The sequence below is a fragment of the Euleptes europaea genome, chromosome 1, assembly GCF_029931775.1.
Source record: "Euleptes europaea isolate rEulEur1 chromosome 1, rEulEur1.hap1, whole genome shotgun sequence".
In the NCBI taxonomy this organism is placed as follows: domain Eukaryota; kingdom Metazoa; phylum Chordata; class Lepidosauria; order Squamata; family Sphaerodactylidae; genus Euleptes; species Euleptes europaea.
This window is the reverse complement of record NC_079312.1, coordinates 167,842,901-167,857,717: the sequence shown is the minus strand read 5'-3', so window position 1 is coordinate 167,857,717 and position 14,817 is coordinate 167,842,901. Positions and strand designations below refer to the sequence as shown.

The 14,817-nt window shown below is 50.1% G+C and overlaps 1 protein-coding gene across 4 annotated transcripts in view; it reads left to right on the top strand.

The window, feature by feature from the left end:
* The window catches only part of KIF5A (kinesin family member 5A), an 82,312-nt gene that overhangs the window by 67,245 nt on the left and 250 nt on the right, over positions 1-14,817 (top strand). For all 4 annotated transcript variants that reach the window (XM_056858061.1, XM_056858086.1, XM_056858069.1 and 1 more), the window contains exons 24-28: positions 4,728-4,944; positions 7,370-7,523; positions 9,191-9,273; positions 12,041-12,068; positions 12,824-12,949. In XM_056858061.1, coding sequence (XP_056714039.1) covers positions 4,728-4,944; positions 7,370-7,523; positions 9,191-9,273; positions 12,041-12,068; positions 12,824-12,902 — 561 coding nt within the window. In that variant the 3' untranslated portion in view covers positions 12,903-12,949. The remainder of the gene's footprint in view (positions 1-4,727; positions 4,945-7,369; positions 7,524-9,190; positions 9,274-12,040; positions 12,069-12,823; positions 12,950-14,817) is intronic.

Sequence of the window (14,817 nt, the reverse complement as noted above, 5' to 3'; positions counted from 1 at the left end):
AAATGTAAGTGCCTTTTTTCTGCCTGCGATCTATTGCTAGAGCGCATGCATGATGAAAAAAAGGGGGTGGGAAGCCACATAATGACGACGACATTGGTGACCACCACCCCCTTGGTTCAGATGCTCTGTATTTTCACTGGCGCATGCAGAAATTTACTCTGAGTAATCCCAAGTACTCTGGGAATTTATTCGGGGGGGGGGGAAGCCCCTGTGCAGAGTGATTTGAGAATTCGACTGCAAATACTCTTCATTGAAAGAGCAGTATATCCAGTGGAAAGGACAGGGTCACTTAGTGAGTTTGTGGCTGACATTTGAACTGGGGGACTCTCAGATTACACTTGGTTCTCTAAGTCACTATACTGCATGTACAACCATATTAGGTGCTTATTGGGGAGAAGAGGAGGTGGGTGAACCATCTGTGAGGAGATGCAGATGTGGGTTGGTGGTTCTGTCTGTTATCTTTCCCACTGGAGAGTCATATGCTAATCGGAGTGATGGAATCTCTTGGCCTGGTCCAGGCAGGGTTGTGCGGTGGGAAGAGACCATGTGGGGGAACGGTGGAGATCAGAATGGACACAGCCTTAACGTTTGCTGTATCCATTCTTTGCATCGCTTCCTCTTCTTGTTCTCCGCCCCGGTACATTTGTGTGTCCGTCCTTCCGCTTCATTTCTCCCACCATCCCCGCCGTTACCTCATCCCCTTAGGATCCTCTCCATTTAGCACAAGAGGGGACCTGCCCCATAGCTCATCCCCTACACGGGGAGCTTTGGGTTCTTCGAGGCAGGAAGTGACCGTCATGCAGTTGGCCATAGGCATGCTCTGCTGTGGGGAGTGTAACTTGTCCCCTCTCTGGGTCTCCAGAGCAGGGTCTGGCTGGGGGCTCTGTCGGTGTGCTCAGTCGATGTCTATGTCCCCCCTTTTCCCCCTTGCTGCTGCACCCTAGCTGGATCGCTGGGTCTCCAAGGTACCGTATGCCCTCCTCGCCACATCTCCACCTGCCTGCTGGGCTGGGCAGGAAATGTTTGCACTTGGTGACCAAACTGGGAGCACAAATTTGGGAAGGAGGCGTTGGGGTGTGTGTGTGTGTCAGGCATCTATCTCCTTCTCCATCCCACTGCCATGGCAAACCCCCCACGCCTCCTGTCTGTGTGATTGCTCTGGCAGTCTGAGGTGCCTAGCTATTCCATTGCCACGGTAACCCTATCAGTGTGTGGCATCCTCTGGTAATAGGCCCGCACTTTGCTACCATGGCAACCATAGCCATTCTGACCTGCATGGCCAACACAAAGAGCCCAGTCTCAGCATCTTCATTTGCGGTGGCTTCTGCGGCATCTGGCAATTTCCGTTGCCATGGCAGCCGTGGCCAAATTTCCCCTGCATGGCAGCTACCGCCATGGAAAATAAGGAAATAAATAGGTAAACAAAGAAAGGCAAACTGGTCCTAGCGAAATACCGAAGAGCCATTTTTTTCTCCCCTCCACTTTAAGACTAGGCGAGCGTGGAAAAGATTGAAGACCGTGCCCTCCGAATAATGTCACATCTTTATAAACCCTATAGTGGAGAGGCATGATTTTTAAACCATTAGGTTTCTGAGTATAGCTGGTGACTCTCCCCCTCCCACCGGGCTTGCCAACAGGCCTGGAGAAAAATGTCCTGTCCCTTTAATAGATGCTTAAAATATGGAAATAGGCAGCGGAAGTCCTTTCCGGCTGGGATGTAAATAACATCCCAACAAGCCTCCGTTAAAGAGACTGGACGTTTTCTTTTCGTCAGGCAGCTGGCAACCCTGCGCTCCCACCACGGTGATCCCGATGTCTGTTTTTAGAGGTGGGAGCCAAATGTTATCAACTCAAACATTTTCTCCCTCTCTCTCTCCTACCAACTTCCATCCTGCTGATGGCTGCCCTCCCACCCCCCAACGCCGCTTCTCCATTTCATACTGTTCTGATGTCCCTGGTGCATGCTGCCCGCCCATAGATTAGAGCTGGTGGGAGCTGGGGGGGGGGGTCACCTTGGTCCAGAGAAGAGAGGCTTATCCCCTTTTGCTCTGGTTTCCACCTCATGACATCCCCTGGCATGGTGCACGGCTTGGAACTGTGACACTTGGGGCAAATGTTGGGGGCCACGACTTAGAACAAGAAGGGGAGCGACTTTCGGATGGGCGGGGACTGCCTGGCCGGGCGGGGATGGCAGGCTGTCAGCTCACCAGGAGAAGTCCCAGGGGCCACAATGGCCACTCCACCTCTGCTTCCCAGAGATTAGAGACGTCGTCTGGCATCCTTAGGAAAATGCAATATGCAAGCGGACATAGTGTGCTATATCTCTGCCGGTTTCTAGGCAGAAGAATGGGTAGGTCTGTATAGCATGAATAGGGTTGCCAGCTCCAGGTTGGGAAATACCTGGAGATTTTGGGGGCGGAGCTTGAGGAGGCCAAGGTTTTTTTTGGGGGGGACTTCAATGCCATAGAGTTTGTCTCCAGTGAGGAGAATGTTGGCAGGTTCTGGGTTGTTGTTTTTAAATGCCACCGTCCTGCAGTAGAGACGGAAGCTGCATTTGCCAGTCCCCCTCCCCTTCAATGCAGCTGTTTGAATGCCTATTACCTCTTCAGTCTGACAGGTCCCAGCCAGTACCCTAGGGAATCAATTCGTGGATACGCTAGTTGGGAGCTGTGAAACAGGACACTAGAGAGAGCACAGATGGTCAAGGGTCTTTTATGCATGGCTGTTTCCCTCGCCGTCACCCCTCTGACCACTTCGGGTCTTGGTTTGGATTATGCATGCCGTTTCCGACTGTCAGAGGTCGTCTCGCTCTCCCCCTGCCTTTCCCCACATTTTGAGGGACCTGCTTCATCTCTATTTTGAAATCGCGGGGAAAGGCAGGGAGAGAGCCAAGCGACCTCTGATGGTCGGGAACGGCATGCATAATCAACACAAAGACCCGAAGTTGTCGGAGGGGTGATGGTGAGGGAAACAGCCATGCATAAAAGACCAAGGAGTTCTGACGTCTAAGCAGCATAGGTGAACGGGGGGGGGGGGAATAGTTCTGGAAAAGGGCCCTGCACCTTTGAAAGAAGGAGGGAGAAGAAAGAGCTGGCCGACCTGCCCGGCCTGCCCTGCCCAGCACAGAGCTTGGGCAGGCCTGGCGATGCCTTCCCCACACCAAACAGGGCTTGGGCAGACTAGGTGACACCCTTCTCACCGCTAGACTGCCTGGCTGGGCGGGGATGGCAGGCTGTCAGCTCACCAGGAGAAGTCCCAGTGGCCACAATGGCCAATCCACCTCTGCTTCCCAGAGATTAGAGACATCGTCTGGCATCCTTAGGAAAATACAATATGCAAGCGGACATAGTGTGCTATATCTCTGCCGGTTTCTAGGCAGAAGAATGGGTAGGTCTGTATAGCATGAATAGGGTTGCCAGCTCCAGGTTGGGAAATACCTGGAGATTTTGGGGGCGGAGCTTGAGGAGGCCAAGGTTTGGGGAGGGACTTCAATGCCATAGAGTCCAATGGCCAAAGCGGCCATTTTCTCCAGGGAAACTGTCACCTGGAGATCAGTTGCAAGCGGGAGATCTCCAGCCACCACCTGGAGGATGGCAACCCTAAGCATGAAACATCCTCAGTAATAACAGGAAATTGGGTCCAATTAGGTTTGCCAGTTCTGGTTCGGGAAATACCTGGACATTTTTTTGGGGGTGGAGCCTTTGGAGGGTGGGGTTTGGGGGAGGGGAAGACCTCAGCAGGTTACAATACCATGAAGTCCATCCTCCAGAGTAGCCATTTTCTCCAGAGGAACTGATCTTTGTAGTCTGATCAATTGTAATACCAGGCGACCTCTAGGCCCCACCTAGAGGTTAACAAACAAAGCAAGCACTGATGACTTTCAAAAATATGTATATTCAATAGAACAAAACAATATTAGTTATACATAGGAAAGAAACATTTCAAACTGGCAAAGCCACAAAGGTATCCTTATGTGATACAAGAAAGTTGTCCAGGCAAGATACCTCGCACCTTGCCACAGCTGCGAAGCGGGTGTAACGAAGTCCCGGACTAAGTGCAATCCGTCAGTAGCGCAAGTTATGGACTTGGCACTATGAGATAGAAATTTCATCTCTGGTTACTTCTGATTAATCCTCCCAATGGATAAAGCTATCGCGAAATGGGATTATACCGGATTCCTATTTCGGGATAAGTAGGATTCCAGCCTTCTTGTGAAATTTGGGAATAATCAGCCTACAACTTAATCCCTTCCCGGACATATCCTTGGTTTCAGTCCATTGGAACATCTTTTCTGGGACTTCGTTACACCCGCTTCGCAGCTGCGGCAGGGTGTGAGGTATCTTGCCGGAAGAACTTTTCCCCCCGGCTTGGTTTTCTTGTATCACATAAGGATACCTTTGTGGCTTTGCCAGTTTGGAATTTTTCTTTCCTGTGTATAACTAATATTGTTTTGCTCTATTGAATATACATATTTTTGAAAGTCATCAGTGCTTGCTTTGTTTGTTAAACCCCACCCAGAGGTTGGCAACCCTATATTCAGTGGTTTTCAGGAACTGCAAGTACATGCCATGAGGCTAGGAAATAACTAAGAGCTCTTGATGGAGTGGTGGAAGGTGTGAAGACAGGGACGGGTGGGAGGGGCAAGAGCCACGTTCACCTTCATCGTATTTATCCAATGCTCCTCTGTTTCCCCCCCCTTCCTTTTCCTGTTGGCGTGGGGGGCCTAGCTGGTTCGTGACAATGCAGATTTGCGTTGTGAGCTTCCTAAACTGGAGAAACGTCTTCGGGCTACGGCTGAGAGAGTTAAGGCCCTGGAGGGCGCACTAAAGGAAGCGAAGGAGGGTGCTATGAAGGACAAGCGCCGCTACCAGCAGGAGGTGGACCGAATCAAGGAGGCGGTGCGCTACAAGAACAGCGTGAAGCGCAACCACTCTGCACAGATTGGTGAGCAGTCGTGTGGGATGTGGAACTTGTGACTAGCACAGAGCGCCGGCTAAATCAGAGGTTTCCGATCTTTTTGAGCCTGTGGGTATAATTAGGGTTGCCAATTGCCTGGTGGCGGCGGGTAAACTACCACTCACCCACCAGGCTGCCCGCCGGCCAGCTGAGGGCCGGCGGGCATGCACAGCCGCGGCACATGTGTCACTTTTGGGTAAACCGAAAGTGACGCGGACGCTCTACCACCCTCGACTAAAACTCTATGGAAACCAACTCTATGGAAGCCATAGAGTTTTGGCCGGGATCACTGGAGCATCCCCGTCACTTCCGGGTTAAACCGGAAGTGACGTAGGCACATAGCACGCTAACGCCGCAATGCCGCAAAGTTCCCACTGGTGGAGCTGCGAGGCCTGGCAAGCCTAGGGTATAATACAATAGACTGCACCCTACAAAGCAGCCATTTTCTTCAGGGGAACTGATATCTGTCATGAGATCAATTGTAATTCCAGAAGATCTCCAGGCCACACCTGGAGGTTGGCAGCCCTACCAGTGTTTAGGGTTGCCAGGTTCCCCCCTCTCCTCTGGCAAGAGGCTATTTGGCTGCTATCAGGAATATGTGTGTGTGTGTGTGCGTCCACGGGTGTCACTTCCGGTTTAGAACTGGAAGTGCCGCCTCGCAAAGGGCCTTATATGTCTTCGTTTGAGTGGTAAAGCGGCCCTTTACCACTCAAACTAAGAGTTTGAGTGATATAACGCCCTTTGCGAGGCGGCACTTCCAGTTCTAAACCCAAAGTGACATGTGCGCGGTATGCATGCGCGCGTGCGCATGTTTGCCCGCCGACCCTCAGGTGGTTGGCGGGCAGAGGGGTAAATTGCTGGGGGTTTGCCCGCCACCAGCGGGCACCTGGCATCCCTACCAGTGCTGCCAAAAATTGTGTAATCCAAGAGAGTAGGAAAGGTGGTCTTAAATTCAGGGTCATCCGTTTATGTGTTCAGCCTTGCATTTTCCTGGGGTTGGGGTCATTTTATGTGCGGGTTTGTCTTCTATTCCAGTAAATACGGTATTCAAGTTTTTGAAACTAGCAGTCCGGAGAGGATAAAAATGTGTTGACACTCAGGTTAGGCACGAGGATGCTAGAAATCTCTTCAGCAGTGATGAAACTACTGATATTCCTGAATCGTAGTAGTTATTTGATTATTAATAATTAATTACCGTATATACTCGGGTATAAGCCGACCCGAGTATAAGCCGACCCCCCAAATTTGAGGCCAGAAAAGGGAATTTCTTATTGACCCGCGTATAAGCCGAGGGTCAATAAGAAATTCCCTTTACCGGCAATGCTGCGCTCTAAAATGGCGGCCGCCATTTTAGAGCGCAGAGCCCTGCCCCAGGTCGCCCTCCCGCCGGCCTCCCAGGCCCTCCCGCCCCACCCCACCCCACCCCCAGTGCCATTCAAGGGGGGAGGGGGAAGAGCCCCTTACCTGGAAAGGCGGCGAAGCGGTGGTGGCGGCGGCGGCGCGGCCTTCCTGGGCTGGCAGGAGGCCCCCACCGGCCGGAGGAAGGCGCCCAGGCGCGCGGGTGGTGGCGGCGCGGCCGGCGGGGGCCTCCTGCCTGGGCGGGAAGGCCCCCCCGGCCAGAGGAACGCGCCCAGGCGCACGGCCGGCGGCGGCGGCGCGGCCGGCAGGGGCCTCCTGCCTGGGCGGGAAGGTCCCTGCCGGCCAGCCGAAGCGCTCAGGCGCGTGGGCGGCGGCGCGGCCGGCGGGGGCCTCCTGCCTGGGCGGGAAGGCCCCCCCCTGCCGGAGGAACGCACCCAGGCGCGCGGGCAGCGGCGGCGCGGCCGGCGGGGGCCTCCTGCCTGGGCGGGAAGGCCCCCCCCGGCCGGAGGAACGCGCCTGGGCCCGGCGGCGGCGGTGATGGAGGTAAGTTCCCCCCTCCCTCCTTCCTCTTCCCTCCTCCCCCCTCCCCTCTCCTACCGTATTGACCCGCGTATAAGCCGAGTTCGGCTTTTTCAGCCCTTTTTTTGGGCTGAAAAACTCGGCTTATACGCGAGTATATACGGTAAGTGCTTCCAACTTTTTTGTTTCTTAATGTGTAATTTAGAAGAATGGTAAATCAATAATTAATATTAGAAATTAACAATGCAAGTTTTAAATTGATGATGGATGTATCTATGCGTAATTACTTTGAAGCTCAGACACAGACATATATTTTTCACTTAATGCCCCCCCTTTCCCCCCGTCTTTTTTTTCCTGTACCCTAATATATAAAAATGAAATTATTATTTTTAAAAGAAACTACTGATATCCCCACTCCCCCATTTATTTCTCCCCACCTCTTTCTAGCAAGGAAGGCTAGCTGTGGCCCTCAGTGGAGGGGTTAAACAGTTGTGAATAAATTTTGTGACCCCATGCCATCTGTTTCTTTCTGCAGCCAAGCCAGTGCGGCCAGGGCACTACCCGGCTTCATCTCCCACCAACCCCTACGGTGTCCGCAACCCCGAATGCATCAGCTACACCAACAGCCTCTTCCAGAACTATCAGAATGTCTACCTGCAGAATGCTGGCAGCTCCGTGCCTGATAGCTAGTGAGTATCCTTTGCCCCCAGATACATTCAGAAGAGCCAGTGTGGTGTAGTGGTTAGGAGTGGTGGATAGGGTTGCCAACCTCCAGGTACTAGTTGGAGATCTCCTGCTATTACAACTGATCTCCAGCCGATAGAGATCAGTTCCCCTGGAGAAAATGGCTGCTTTGGCAATTGGACGCTATGGCATTGAACGCTATGGCATCCCCTTCCCAAACCCCGCCCTCCGCAGGCTTTGCCCCCAAAACCTCCCACAGGTGGCAAAGAGGGACCTGACAACCCTAGTGGTGGACTCTGATATAATTGGGGATATAAGATATGAAGTAGAAGATGCACGTCTGGCCCATATCGAAGGGGATAGTCCCACCCCCTAACCACGCACACACCAAGGGCTTTGCAAAGAGACACGTCCCTGTGCCCTTCCTCGTTACTTTGCTGCCTATAAGCCATCCATTGAAATGTAGCATCTTGTGGGCGCATAGTCTCATTATATTTGATACTCAGACATGGCTTTCGGTAGCCTCTCAAAACCACTGTGCGCCCCATTTCCCATTTCTCTCCCCAAGCCCTCTGTAGCCCTGTTCGCATGTTACCGTCAGTGTGTGTACATGCTGCCTATGAAGGTGTACATCTATTTGTAAGAAAGAACCAACACACATTCACTTTACAAATGAAACGTGGGGCCAGTACCTGGATAAGTGTGGCACTGAAAACCATACATTTAGCTGTACGTGTATTACATGTAATATGAAAATGAAGAAGAAGAGTTGGTTTTTATATGCCGACTTTCTCTACCACTTAAGGGAGACTTAAACCGGTTTACAATCACCTTCCCTCCCCCTCCCCACAACAGACACCCTGTGAGGTAGGTGGGGCTGAGAGAGTTCGGAGAGAACTGTGACTAGCCCAAGGTCACCCAGCTGGCTTCATGTGTAGGAGTGGGGAAACCAACCCGGTTCAGCAGATTAGCCTCCGCCGCTCATGTGGAGGAGTGGGGAATCAAACCCAGATCTCCAGATCAGACTCCACCGCTCCAAACCACCGCTCTTAACCACTACACCAAGCTGACTCTCATGACTACATGACTCGACACATGTAGAAAAATCAAGTGTACGCAGTACACAAATGGTATGTGCATTCAGTGTAACTTGTGAACACAGCTTGGCATTCGTTTCTGGAATCCTGTGAATCCTGTGAACCCTTCTAGTGGCTGCTGGACACCGCTACCTGTAGGCTTCAGTTTTGAGGAAAGAGTAGCAGAACTCAGCTATCAGAGAATGGTGGTTTGGAGCGGTGGACTCTGATCTGGAGAACCAGGTTTGATTCCCCACTCCTCCACATGAGCGGCGGAGGCTAGTCAGGTGAACTGGATTTGTTTCCCCGCTCCTACACATGAAGCCAGCTGGGTGACCTTGGGCTAGTCACACTCTCTCAGCCCCACAGGGTGTCTGTTGTGGGGAAGGGAAGGTGATTGTAAATAGTTTGATTCTTCCTTAAGTGGTAGAGAAAGACAGCATATAAAAACCAACTCTTCTTCTTCCTCCTCCTCCTCCTCCTCCTCCAGCACCACCACCACCATCAGGTCCTCCTACGGCCCAAATGATAGGGACCTACCGACCTCTATTTTTTTTGGTCAGTCCTTTCATGCCTTTCTCTCCTGCTCTCCCCAGCTTCACCAATGCCTCTTCTAGCAGTGGAAGCAGCTCCTCCAGTGCCCCTCTGACCTCCTTCCAGAAGCTCAATGTGGACAACGGTAAGGGAACTGGGAGAAAGAGAGGAGAAGAGATACTTTGACAGTGATGAGGAAGGAGGGCACCTCAGGAAGATCATTCAAGATTTGCTCACTTCAGTTCCTCACCTCAGTGGAACAGGCTTCCTCGGGAGGTGTTGGGCTCTCCTTCCCTGGAGGTTTTTAAGCAGAGGCTAGATGGCCATCTGTCAGCCATGTTGATTCTGTGAACTCAGGCAGAACATGAGTTTGGGATGTTTTGTCTGTTTCCCCTCACATGGTTTAAAGGGGTTTGGGAATGTAGCACTTTTCATCAGTTAAATTTAAATATTTAGTTGTTGTCAGCGTGGTGTAGGGGTTGAGAGTGGTAGACTCTAATTTGGAGAACCAGGTTTGAGTCCCCGCTCTTCTACATGAGCGGCCGACTCTAATCTGGAGAACCAAGTTCGATTCCCCACTCCTCCACATGAAGCTAGCTGGTTGACCTTGGGCTAGTCGCAGCTCTCCGAACTCTCTCAGCCCCACCTACTTCATAAGGTGTCTGTTGCGGGGAGGGGAAGGCGATTGTAAGCCACTTTGAGACTCCTAAAAGGTAGAGAAAAAGTGGAGTATAAAAACCAAATCTTCTTCTGACATAAGACCCAAAACAGTTTTCATTTTAAAAAAACAAACAAAAGAAAGATAATTCCCTGGAGGTTTTTAAGAAGAGGTTAGATGGCCATCTGTCAGCAATGCTGATTCTATGAACTTAGGTAGTTCATGAGTGGGAGGGCATCTTGGGCATCTTCTGGGCATGGAGTAGGGGTCACTGGGTGTATGTGGGGGGGGTAGTTGTGACATTCCTGTATTGGGCAGGGGGTTGGACTAGATGACCCTTGTGGTCCCTTCCAACTCTATGATTCTATGAATTCATTTCACTCCAGAGCTGGTCTAGTCTGGAAATGACTGAGAGCCAAGGACAAAGAGCTCTTTGGCTCTTACCAAATGTTTCACACCTCTGGTAACAACCAGGCTTTTTTAATACCTAGAAGAGGAAAGGAGGCAAACAGCCTTCATCTTCTACAGCTGGCAGCCATGTTCCCCCAACTCTAATATCATCTAGTATCATGGCCTCAATCCATATCTGGCTCTCCCTCAGCTGCAGTTCAAATACATGGTGGGACTGAAAAAGATTGCATGGAGTTTGAACTTTGAAGGGGCCTCTCTGTTCATCCGCTTTTTGTCCTCAGAGAAATGCAGAAAAGAGGCGAGTTTCTAGCTGATGCTAATTAAGATTTACCCCTGAAGAAAAATCCAGTCAGTTTCAATAAAAAATCTTCTGAGGAGGAAAGTTTCCTGACAAAGAAAGCTCTCTGTGATAACCCTCTTTCTATAAGGTTGCTTCTTGCTGTACAACCTTTTAGAAAACTGCTCTTTAAAAAAAAACCTTTCTTTTTAAGGAAAGGACATTGGAAGGCCTCTGAGGAAAATGTTTTACTGAAATGTGATAATGTTTTAGCACTTCTTCAAGAATATATGAAAATTAGTACCACCTTAAGGCTCTCCTCTCTGTGTTTTTCACATTCTGGCATGGCTCCTCTGCCTTTTTTCACGCTTTCTTCCCCAGCTCTACAGTCTCCAAGTTTATTCTAACTACCCTGCCTGTCACCATGTCTTTGACAAAAAACCTCTTCAGTCTCCATAACCACCAGGAGTCCCCAGCCTTGTTGAGCTTGTGGAATTTGAGAAGACACTGTGGATGCCACCATAAAATGCCTGCCGTGGGGGGCTGTCCAGTCATAAAACGGTTGCCACGGGAGCTGGGGCCATTCACAAAATGTTACAAGGCTCCAAGCCAAAGTCTCCTCCTAGGATGGAGGCACCAGTTTCCAAAAATTATGCTTCCTGGACTCTGCTGAAGCAACTCCTGCTCCAATGAGGTGCAAGAAAACTGGAATTGGCTCAATACCTTGAGGAAGAAGAAAGTGGGTGCCAGGAAACACGTTGGCAGGGGCCATGGTACCTATGGGTTCTCCGTCAGGGACCACTGCCGTAAATGGTCATGTTTGGTTTTTTTCTGTATAACAAGGATGTCCCTAGTTGTCCCTCATTTAGATAACTTCTGTTTCTCACTGTAGAGATGGGTGGTGTGTTTCCATCTCACAATAAAGCTAAGGATGGGAGAGATGGGGCTCCCCCCGCCCAAGAAATAGACTGAGGGATGTCTCCATGTCTCAGGCTGGCGGATGCTCTGGCAGGACACACAAAATTACAGCCCCTTGCTTCAGAAGAGTCCAGGAGGCATCATGTATCCCCCATTGGCAAACATCTGTCTCCGTCATAGGAGGACTCTTAGCTGTGAACGGTGCTGATAGCCCCTCCTTAAACCTCGGCCCTTTTTTCATGGCGCTGTTCATTCAGAATGCATAGCAAGGTTGGGTATCTTGTGTGTGTGTTAAGTGCCGTCAAGTTGCTTCCAACTCATGGCAACCCTATGAATCAATGTTCTCCAAAATGCCCTATCTTTGACAGCCGTGCTCAGGTCTTGCAAACGGAGGAGTGCGGCTTCCTTGATGGAGTCAATCCATCTCTTGTTGGGTCTTCCTCTTTCCCTGCTGCCCTCAACTTTTCCTAGCATGACTGTCTTTTCCAGTGACTCTTGTCTTCTCATAATGTGACCAAAATATCTTGTACCTTGTGGGCAATGTTTATCTTCTTGGGACTGGGAGTAGCTCTTCTCTGGACTCTAATGCTGCTTTATTTTTATTTATTTTTTTAATTTTCCACACTATTCACTTGGACTGGCGCACAGGGAATGCCACAGACATCAATGACAACAGGTGAGAGGTCACAAAAAGAGACTCAGAAGGTACTCTCAACAGAAAGAACTGAAGGGAAATCATCTCCCTGACCATTCAGGATGGGTGGGCTTTAGGGTTGCCAATCTCCTGGTAGTTAGATCAGGGATGCACTGGTATTAATTAGACAAGCTGTATAAAAGAATAATACCAAGCTCAAGAATTTCTATGAAAACTTATATTCTAAATAGTGAATAAGTGCAAACATACAAGTGACAAAAATGAAACTTAAGGCTATATACTAAAGAACAAAGAGACACATAGTAGCTGTACAAAACGCTACTGACTTCTACAAGGCACTTGTATGTTTGCACTTATTCACTATTTAGAATATAAGTTTTCATAGAAATTCTCGAGTTTGGTATTATTCTTTTATACAATCTCCTGGTAGTGGCTGGAGATCTCCTGCTATTACAACTGATTTCTAGGCGACAAAGATCAGTTCACCTGGAGAAAATGGCTGCTTTGGAAGGTGGACTCTATGGCATTGCACCCCATTGAAGTCCCTCCCCTCCCCCAAACCCCGCCCTCCTCAGGCTTCACCCCCAAAATCTCCAGGTATTTCCCAAACCAGAGCTGGCAACCCTAGTGGGCTTAGCCATCTCCAGCCTGCAGAGCTGGCTAGGTCCAGAAAAAGGCCAATTGCCCCAGATCCGCAGAGGTGGGGAAACACACTGGGCCAAGGGGAAACAATCTAAGACACACACCCTCGCTCATCAACTTTTTGTCTCCTGCAGAAGTGACCTGCCCTGCGGTGTTGAAGCTGAGGAACAAGCCAAGCTCTTCCCCCTGCACCAGGAGACGGCTGCCAGCTAATAGCAACAGTGACACCTACTGCCCAAGGGGCCTCAACACAACATCAGGTACAGCCCCCCCCCCCCCAGATCTCCTCAACTTAGCCAATTCTTCTGTGTCTCTGACATGGCCTCTTTCCTTTAGCTGAGACTCTGCCCATCTCTCAACTCACTCCCAACCATGCCGTTTCTTTCTCAATAGGGCTGCCAGATATAAAGTCACCATGTATCGTAGGGAACAGGCAAGCAATGTAGTTTTTCATTCTGGCAGCTCATAATGGCGTCTGCCAGTCTCATGCTAACTTAAATGATTACACATTAGGGCATCTGTTTCAAGGATCAATACTTTACCCCTTATACCTGGGGCCGCATGTCAATTACATACACGTGCTCTCACATGGTATTGTGCTAGATGCTAACCCTTATATCCTGGGCTTAGCATCTTTATAAATGTGAGTATGCAGACTGAGCATAAAAGCATACATTTCCAATACATTTCCCATAGCATATAAAGATTTTAGGCATTACACATGTACTTCTCCCAAGCTCCATAGGCAGGTCTTTGGGTGTTTTGTTGTGGTGGTAAAAAGCCCTAATACCAGAACAAATACTTAAGGGTTACATGCAATAAAGATTATTTGTATTGTTTATCGCATGTAACCCTTGTTCTGGTATTATTCTGGTATTCCAAAGAGAGCCAGCGTGGTGTGGTGGTGAAGGGCGGTGGACTCTAATCTGGTGAACTGGGTTTGTTTCCCCGCCCATACACATGAAGCCTGCTGGGTGACCTTGGGCTAGTCACAGTTTTCTTCGAGCTCTCTCAGCCTCACCTACCTCACAAGGTGTCTGTTGTGGGGAGAAGAAGGGAAGGGGATTGTAGGCCAGTTTGAGAAAAATCGGCATATAAAAACCAACTCTTCTTCTCCTTCTATTAGGCTTTTTGTCAATCTTCTTGGTTAGCTAGTCTTTCTGGGTTGAAGATTTTCTTCCCCTTTCTTCCCCCTGCCTGCCTGCACTGTTTTCTTGATCTAAATCACAATCCCCATTGCTCCTGCTAGCCCCACTAGAATACAGGGGCGAGATAGTGAATGCAGGTATTACATGTTGCCAGACACAGGGGGCTGACAGAAAGATGGCATCCTCCATCATGCCCTGCTTGTGAGCTTCAAAGGGGTGTCTAGCTGACCACTGCCAAACAATACAAATAATTACAATATTAATTCATGCTAGAGTAGGGATGCCAGAGTAGGGATGGAGTAGGGATGCCAGCTCCAGGTGGGGATCCCCTGGAATTACAGCTCCTCCCCAGACACAGAGATCAGTTCCCCTGGATAAAATGGATGCTTTGGAGGGGGGGACACTATGACATTGTACACCACTGTGGTCCTTGTCCTCCCCAGGTTCCATCCTCAAATCTCCAGGAGTTTCCCACCCTGGATCTGGTAACCCTACCTGGTAGCCCGGGGGTGGTGGTGCTGGTAACTCTAGGCACCCCCCCCCCCCGATCTCCGACACACAGTTGGCAAGCTTTTTGTTCATGTGAACATAAGTCTGCAGAAGATTTTTGTTCCCTAGATGTATGGGGAATAGGGTTGCCAATCTCAAGGTAACAAGGATAACAGAATAACCTCCAGACAATAGAGATCAGTTCCCCTGGAGAAAATAGATACTTTGGAGGGTGGCCTCTATGGTATAATACCCCACTGAGGACTCTGTCCTCCATCCCCAAACTCCAGGAGTTGCCCACCTGGATCTGGCAAACCCCCTCAATCCCCTGCTGGTGGCCAGGGGGAACCCAGAAACCCTACACTGGAGACTGGAGGGACTCAAAGCAGATATTTGATTATAAAAGTCCAGGGTTCTGCTTCATCCCCACAACCTGGCTAAGTCACAGCCTGCTTTCCCCAAGATTCCTACCTGCTCTTTTCCTCTATTAT